General features: G+C 38.0%; 1 protein-coding gene across 1 annotated transcript; it reads left to right on the top strand.

The window, feature by feature from the left end:
* The first annotated feature begins 171 nt into the window (after positions 1-171).
* LOC121939960 (leucine-rich repeat-containing protein 2-like) lies at positions 172-7516 on the top strand. The gene is made up of 9 exons (XM_042482860.1): positions 172-314; positions 1270-1388; positions 2556-2647; positions 2716-2872; positions 2973-3109; positions 4056-4201; positions 4384-4536; positions 4620-4792; positions 5478-7516. Exons 1-9 carry the CDS (start codon positions 178-180, stop codon positions 5525-5527), a joined length of 1164 nt encoding a protein of 387 aa, XP_042338794.1. The 5' UTR covers positions 172-177; the 3' UTR covers positions 5528-7516.
* The last annotated feature ends 537 nt before the right edge of the window (positions 7517-8053 follow it).

Here is an 8053-nt window from a genome sequence, read left to right as displayed (position 1 = left end):
TAAAATCAACACATTTATGTAGTTTTCTTCACAGAAATGAATACGAAGTTGACATACAGGTCTACTGTAGCCTAACACTACTAAAACTGAAAACACTTACGCCTCTTAAAACAAAGTCCTTCATCCACTTCTCCTCCCCCTCCTCCTCCTCCTCCTCCTCCTCCTGCAGGAGCAGAGATGGGTCCGGGGAGGCGGCTGGACGTGCCGGTGGGCGACCTTTCTCTGATCAGGGGGATCTGGGAGGTCCGGGTGAGGAAGTACAGACAGAGACAGAAGAAGGAGAAGGAGAGGATCGAGAAGAGCGCCCTCCCAAAGTAATCTTTACTAGTAATGGAGTATTTATAGACTGTGGTACTTCTACTTTTACTTAAGTAAATATCTCAGAAAACATGACGCCGCCGTGAAGTCGATCTTTGACCTTTTGTATATAAAACATCATCACTTCATCTTTTTATCCTGTCAGACGTTTGTGTGAAATTTCATCACAGTTAGCAAATGAATTCTTGTGTTATGGCCAAAAACACGTTTAATGACCTTTGACCACCAAATTCTGATCCGTTCATTCTTGAGCCCAAGTGGACGTTTGTGCCACATTTGAAGAAATCCCCTCGAGGCCTTCTTAGACTATCATGTTCAACAGAAGGAGACTGATGCACGGTCACAGTGACCTTTGACCTATGACCACCAACTTCTAATCAGTTCCTCATTGAGTCCAAGTGATAAAATGTTGGAGGGAATGAGTCTGACGTAAGGTAACAGGGACCTTTGGCCACTAAAAGTAATCAGTTCATTCTTGAGCCCAAGTGGACGTTTATGCCAAATTTGAAGAAATTCCCTCCCAAAAACATAAGCATGATCATAAAGCCCTGAGGTTTACAGGGTTACCACACAGTAATGAAAAAAACAGATACGTCAGGGGAATCTGAACGTACTTTTAAAGTTTTCCAATCTCGTCTCTGTGAACACATCCCCGTGGGACACGGGTACAAGTTAGTATCAAAGTTCAGGAAAAACCCACTGAATGTCCGTTAGAGACAGACGCACTAACAGCTGACTGTTGTTAGTCACGAACAGTGAGGCTGATTTTAGCCACATGAACACACAGATTTCTATTTATACCCAAACATCAGCTCAGCGTCTCCACAGTGAGCAGGAAGGTCACATGTTTCGAAAACAAACATCCAGTCTGTCTGAAATTTAATCTGACTTTAAAATGGAGCCAAAGATCATGTTCATTAACAGTCTTTCTTTCTCTCTGTGTGTCTTTAGGATCGACCAGCAGTGGCAGTATCGAATCTACTGCAAATCACTAAAGAACACCGAACGTAACCTGCTGCATCACTACCTGGAGAGATCAACCCTGACATCTAAAATACAACCGTGTACAGGTACACATCCATCACTCAGTGCGTATCTGGGGCCGTGTGTCGTACTTTGTTTACATGCATTCGAACTTAACAGGATGACACCATGTTTGCTCCTGTAGCACCTGCAGCAGGTGAACGTTGTCTGGTAACAGTTTTGGCGAATCAGAGGATATTAGAGTTCCTAATATCGCTTTACAAACTGATACAGCACAGCGGTCTTCTGGTTTATAGTCCAGTGCCTTTACAAGAGTTGGTCAGTGGTCCATCACGCCAAAATGTGATGCACTGGGCAACCCCCTGCGTCTGTTTTGGACATTGAAAGACGGCATGTCTTTTTAAGCTGGTTATACGCATCGTCTCATTTCAAAATAATCTTCTGTCTTCACAGGAAACATTCAGTTTCTGCTTGCATACACTCTTTTTCAAAATAATCTTTGAACTCACATGAAACACAACCATGTCATGGTTAGGTTCAAAATAAGACCATCATGTCACATTGTGTCACGTACATCATATAACATACATCACTAGCATCGTATGCTACACAAACTATTACACCGAGTTGATATTTTAATAACTCAGCTGACTTTTGTTTTTACACATGATACAGTGATGTTTGTTTGACTGATTCAGCTTCACTCCCACCAACCTTTACAGACTTTTCTTGTCCTTTATACAACAATATCGCTGCTGTATTAGAAACTGCTGCTGCACGTCTGCTTATCCTGCTGCTGCAAAGTCTCTGTTGATTAGTGTCTGACGCAGAGGTCACCTGACAAAGATATGGAATTTCATGAGTTGAGCGTAGTTAAGTTGAGTTGTCTTTTTTTGCTGATGATGTGTTGTTCTATGTCTGTATTTGCTCATTATGTATTGTTTTATATTTTTATTTGCTGATGATGTGATGTTTTGTGTCTTTATTTGCTGATGATGTGATGTTTTGTGTCTTTATTTGCTGATGATGTGATGTTTTATGTCTTTATTTGCTGATGATGTGATGTTTTATGTCTTTATTTGCTGATAATGTATTGTTTTATTTCTTTATTTGCTGACAGCGTGTTTTATATTTTTATTCACCAAAGATGTGTTGTTCTGTGTCTTTTTTTCACTAATGACTTGCTGTTTCATATCTATTATTTCCAACAATGGGTTCTTGTGTATTTGTTTATTTTGCTGTTTATCTGTTAGAATCTGAGCAACAGGATCACAAAGACCAGCAGGATGAGAAAGATCCGGATCAGAGCAAATTGGTCTTCCAGCTGGACGGAGATCAGTGGATGGTAAGCTAACAGGTTCTGCAAGGTTCACATGAAAGAGAGCATCAGGTAATGAGTGGATATGTGTGCAGGACTTCCCCAGGGAGCTGCAGTGGATGACCTACCTGAAGGAGTGGCACATCAGCAGGACAAAGATTGGCCGGCTGCCTGACTACCTGCCTCTGTTCACCCAGCTCTCTGTCCTCGAGATCCCCAAAAACGCCATCGCCGAGCTGCCGCCTGAGATCGGTGAGGACAAAACATAAGATTCATTAAGTTAATGTGTTTTCATTCAGCGTGCTAAATCGATTTGTGTCGCTGAAGAACAAACGCTCTGCTCGGCTGGCAGGTAAACTGACGGGTTTGAGGGAATTAAACGTCAGCTACAACCGTCTGAGCAAAGTCCCTCCAGAACTCGGAGACTGTGAGAACCTGGAGAGACTCGAACTCACGGGAAACCAGAACCTGTTCGAGCTGCCGTTTGAGGTGAGACGGAGAACATGAGACGGACACAGCCTGCGGTGGTGTCAGTGCTCAGTTCATTAACCCCTCGAAACCTGCAGGAATTGGCTTAATCTCTGTCAAAAACACAAAAGAAAGGCAATGAGGAACTTCACAAGAAATTAGCAAGCAATTAGTAAAAAGCTACAGGAAAGTTACCTAGAGGGACCCGCGTAAAGAGGCTACGTCCTTGCTGCAGAGACCGTGGGTTTGACTCCGACCTCAGCACTGTGATGTTTGTCATACTCTCTCTCTCCCACTTGCATGCTTAAGCTTTCTGGTCAAATAAAGGCAAAAAAAAAGCTAAAAAAGAGAAAATATTTACAATAAAATAAAAATAATAATAATGACATAAAACATAAATGGTTTGGAAAAAAATGCTAAAAATGTGAATGTAAATAAATGAAATAAGTATTTTTTAATAATTATCTTCGAATATTTACTGTTTTTTCTCTCTTTACATTTTTTTAGTTCATCTTCTTGTCATCTTTTTTTTTTTAAATTTCTTTCTTCTTTCTTTCTCTCAATTTGTTCGACTCTTGCCAAGTTGCTTGTTGCCTTTTTTCGCCAAGCTTTCATCTAACGAAATCAAACTAAAGGCCTCCAAACGTAACACAAGAAACTGACGTAGAGGCACATTTCAAATTGTTAAAGGTCCAGTGTGCGGGATTTAGGGGAATATATTGTCATAAAGTGAATATAATATAATCTGTGCATTTACTTTAATGTATAATCAGATGAAAATTAGAATCAGTGGGTTTTCGTTACCTTAGAAAGAGTGTTTTTTTAACGGAGACGTGAGGGTGGTGTCAGTCTTAATGTCCTCAGATCAGGCATCACTGTGTTGATGATGATGTCACTGTGTTGATGATGATGTCACTGTGCTGATGATGATGTCACTGTGCTGATGATGATGATGTCACTGTGTTAGCTGAGCAGCCTGAAGCAGCTGGTTCACCTGGACATCGCGGAGAACAGGTTTGTCTCGATCCCCATCTGCGCCCTGAGGATGAGCCGCCTGCAGCTGTTGGACATGAGCAACAACAGTCTGACCGACCTGCCGCAGGACATGGACAGGTAAGTGATGACGTCATCGTCACCTGAGATCTGATCGCTCCGAGCTACAACAGCATGATCCAGAGGTTCTCCTGGAAATGTCTGCTTTGATCTGCTCTACAAATTAGCACTTAAATTCAGACAAACTAATTGTGTGTGTAGATATGAAATATAAAATGCCTTGTGTGTGTTCGTGTGTGCAGGCTGGAGCAGCTGGTCACTCTGTTAATCCACAAGAACAACCTGACCTACCTCCCTCACTGTCTCACCCAAATCTCCACGCTCAGGATGATCGTCGTCAGTGGCGACGAGCTCAACTGCATCCCGACCAAACTGTGCAGAAACCCCGACATCAAGTACAAAAAACCCCAAAACACGCCGACATCAAGCACACAGATCATGTGTTGTTTTTGCTGGCTGATCAAATGTCTCCTGGCAGATTTATCCGACTGTACGACAACCGAGGGAACGCAGAGAAGAAGAAGAAGGAAGAAGAGAAGAGGAGGGATAAGAAGAAGAGGAGGTGGAACCAGCCAAGAAAGGAGGAGGTGAAGAAGGACAGCGGAGAGAAGGAGTTCATTGAGGCCTACATCGACTCACTGAAGGACAGAGGTGACAAAAACTAAGACTTCCTAAAAAAAAAAATCTTTAACCCTTTGAAATCTGGAGTGACATTACTTTTCTTGTGCACCTTTCCAAAAATTGCAAGAAACTGAGAAATTAAGAAAATTATTTTAAAAATGCTGGGAAAAATATATTAATCATAGCTACATATTTAAAATCATGTTACAAAATCATTTTTATTCATCATTTTAAAGCAGTTTTCCCAGATAATCTCTTTGTGTTTTTTTAGTTTGTCTTTTTTTTTCACTTAGTCTTTGCTAATTTCTTTTTTTGTTTCTCATTGCCTTTTTTCCATGTTTTTGAAAGAATTCAAGCTAATTTGCTCCAGGTTTAAAGGGTTAACAGAAGGCGAACTGTCATGATTATAATGTCATTATGAGGCTCCATATTATAAAGAAACTGCAGCATATTAAAAAATTATGGAGGAAGTATTAAATTTTTACTGTAGGCAAAATACCAACTCCCATTAAAAGGTAAAGAAAATATGATGCTAAATGTATTTGTTTTTGTTAGCTGTTGTTTAGATACATTGGAGGGATTTTACAACAATAAAAGTGGCAATAGTTAATACATTTTATATAAAGTAGATTTGATTTGATATTTGGCTCGAAATCCAGAATTTCTCAACTGATGACAGACGATCAAATGAAACATGTTGTATGTCCCTCACCAGACACCATACCTGAAGCCACCACCAAGGTGTCCATCTCCTGCCTGCTGTGAGGAAGAGGAGGATGAAGAAGTCTGTCCATGTGAGCCGTCGTAAAAAGAAGCACTTTTTAAAGCAGCACTAGAAAAGATAGATCATAAAACAGTTTGAGTCATGGATGGATCACAGCAAAACAGATAAAAACTCAGGTTAAAAAATTAAATTACTCCTGTTAAATCAGCGTCCACATAAGAAGACAGAACCACCTGATCAGTTAATCATGAAACAATAAGTCAGCTTTCTCTTTAAAAATGAGATTTTAAGTCATGAATTTTCAGGCCTGCAAAAACATCAGAGGAGAAATTAACTGAAGAGCAGAGGACCCAAACTTGAGTCTTGTGGAACTCCAAATGAAACTGAGACAAAAGCTGTTATCTAACCTGTAAAAATATAATTATAGTATGTGTCAAAACCTACATTTAGGTGTTAAAGTACAAGCATGTAAATGAAAAAGTTATAGTTACCTTTATGACCAGTTATTTTTTGTTTGGCCAAACTCTTTTTGTGATAGATATCTAAAATACAAACTTGTATGTCATTAAAATAATTTACAGATGGTTAATCATAATGCTGACTTTCTCAGTTAAATTGAGATTTTAATTGATAAATTTGCAGGCGTGCAAACACATCAGAGGAGAAATCAACTGAACAGAAGTGGATCCGAACTTGAACCTTGTGGAGCTCCATATGAACCACTGAGACAAAAGCTGTTATTCAGCCTTTTAATAAAAATATTATTACAGTATGTGTCAAAACCCATATTTAGGTGTAAAAGTACCAGACATTTTTTAAATTATAGTCACCTTTATGACCATGTTTTTATTATTATTTTGGCCAAACAGCAAAGGTAAAAAACGGAAATGCAGATTGACAAAGTTCTGTTTTTCGTGTGATAAATATCTGAAATACAAACTGGAATGTTTTTAAAAGCACTTACAGATAGTAAAGGTAGGCAGGTTTCCATCCACCCTCAAACTGCACACACTGATATTGTGAATATAAAATACACCCGATGGAAACACGTCAGCTTTGAGAAATGTCCCGTTTATCACAGAAGCGTGTTCACACTGGCATGAGGTGGTATTTTAGGTGACTGGAAAAAGCCAAATATAAAAAAACAAACATCAGTTTTTACTCTCTCAGTATCTTGTCTTCATAGATCATAATTTTGACTTTGTTCTTTTATTTAAAAAAAATAAATCATTTTTAACATTTCATCTAATTTTCCCTCCCTAAGCAGTAATAAAACTTCCAGAGTATAAAGATGTTTGAATGACTGAAGGTTTCCGTTACTCTTGCTGAGAAAATGTATACATTTTATGTGTGCTGGATGATTTTTTGCATTTTAAAAATTACTTTTCATTCCAAATTCAGATTTCCAACCTTTGAACAGTTTATGTAAACTAAAGTTCATTGTGTAATTATAAACTCTGGCATACAATAAATATACATCATAAGCTCTGCGTTCACAAACAAAAAAAGAAGAGATGTTTATCTTTGTGTATCAGGTAGAAAACATCACCGCGCTGTTTTTTCTGTCAGCGAGCATGAACACGTAGTTACAGTGATTTTGGATTTGTTTTGTTTTGTTGTATTTGGGATAAACTGGATTTAATGGTTGAGGATATAAACGTGACCAAACAGAAAATAAGGCTGAAACAGTTTTTTAATAAAAGAGAAATTAATTTACGTTTAAAAAATGTTTATCGATTTTATTCAGTTTATTATGCATTAATGAATTTAATCATTGATTCTTCTTCCAAAAAAAAATCTAATGATGGATATGAATTTTAGCGAGAAAAATCTGTAAATACAAATTATTAAAAACACGTGATTTTATTTTCCACCAGTTTCTGCATATCCAAAAAAAGTTTTATTTTTATATTTTTATTTGTTGTGTAATTGAATTTTCAGTGTGAAGCTTTGATTGAAAAGTGTGGCTGTGCCTGTTTTTATTCTAAAAGATTTTTTAAATTTTAATAAAAAGTGTTTGTGAAAATGTTTTCAACATTTCCTTATTTGTCTATTCAAAAAAGACCCCAAAACAATTACTATAAAATACATTTCAAACTAGTTCTTTAAGGTTTGATCACTGGCCTAGTTTGATAGTTAGTGCGTAAATAAAACAAAGTAATCAGTAAATCAAATATACACACACACACACACAAACTAAATAAGAATAAAAACAAATAGGTCCAAGTTTCAAATTCCATACATTTCTCTTTATTATTCTTATTATTATCATAGATATTATTCAAAATTATGTTCTTAATTAGATAAAAGAAAACGACTGCAAATGCACAACACGAAGACGTCGTTCAGCGTCTCTTTGTTTCTATATAAAAACAGATATGAACATGAAGAATGATTCGAGGCACACGTTCAGAAATTAAAGTGCAGCAATCAGCGAATGTTCTGCATCATGTACATGAGGAGGAGGAGGAGGAGGAGGAAGACGAGGAGGAGGAAGAGGAAGAGGAAGAAGAGGAGGAGGAAGAGGAGGAAGAAGAGGAGGAGGAGGAAGAAGGGGAGGAGGAGGA

This window comes from Plectropomus leopardus, unplaced genomic scaffold (assembly GCF_008729295.1).
Source record: "Plectropomus leopardus isolate mb unplaced genomic scaffold, YSFRI_Pleo_2.0 unplaced_scaffold686, whole genome shotgun sequence".
Taxonomy (NCBI): domain Eukaryota; kingdom Metazoa; phylum Chordata; class Actinopteri; order Perciformes; family Serranidae; genus Plectropomus; species Plectropomus leopardus.
Note: the sequence above shows the minus strand (reverse complement) of the source record. Positions and strands in the feature narration are given on the sequence as shown.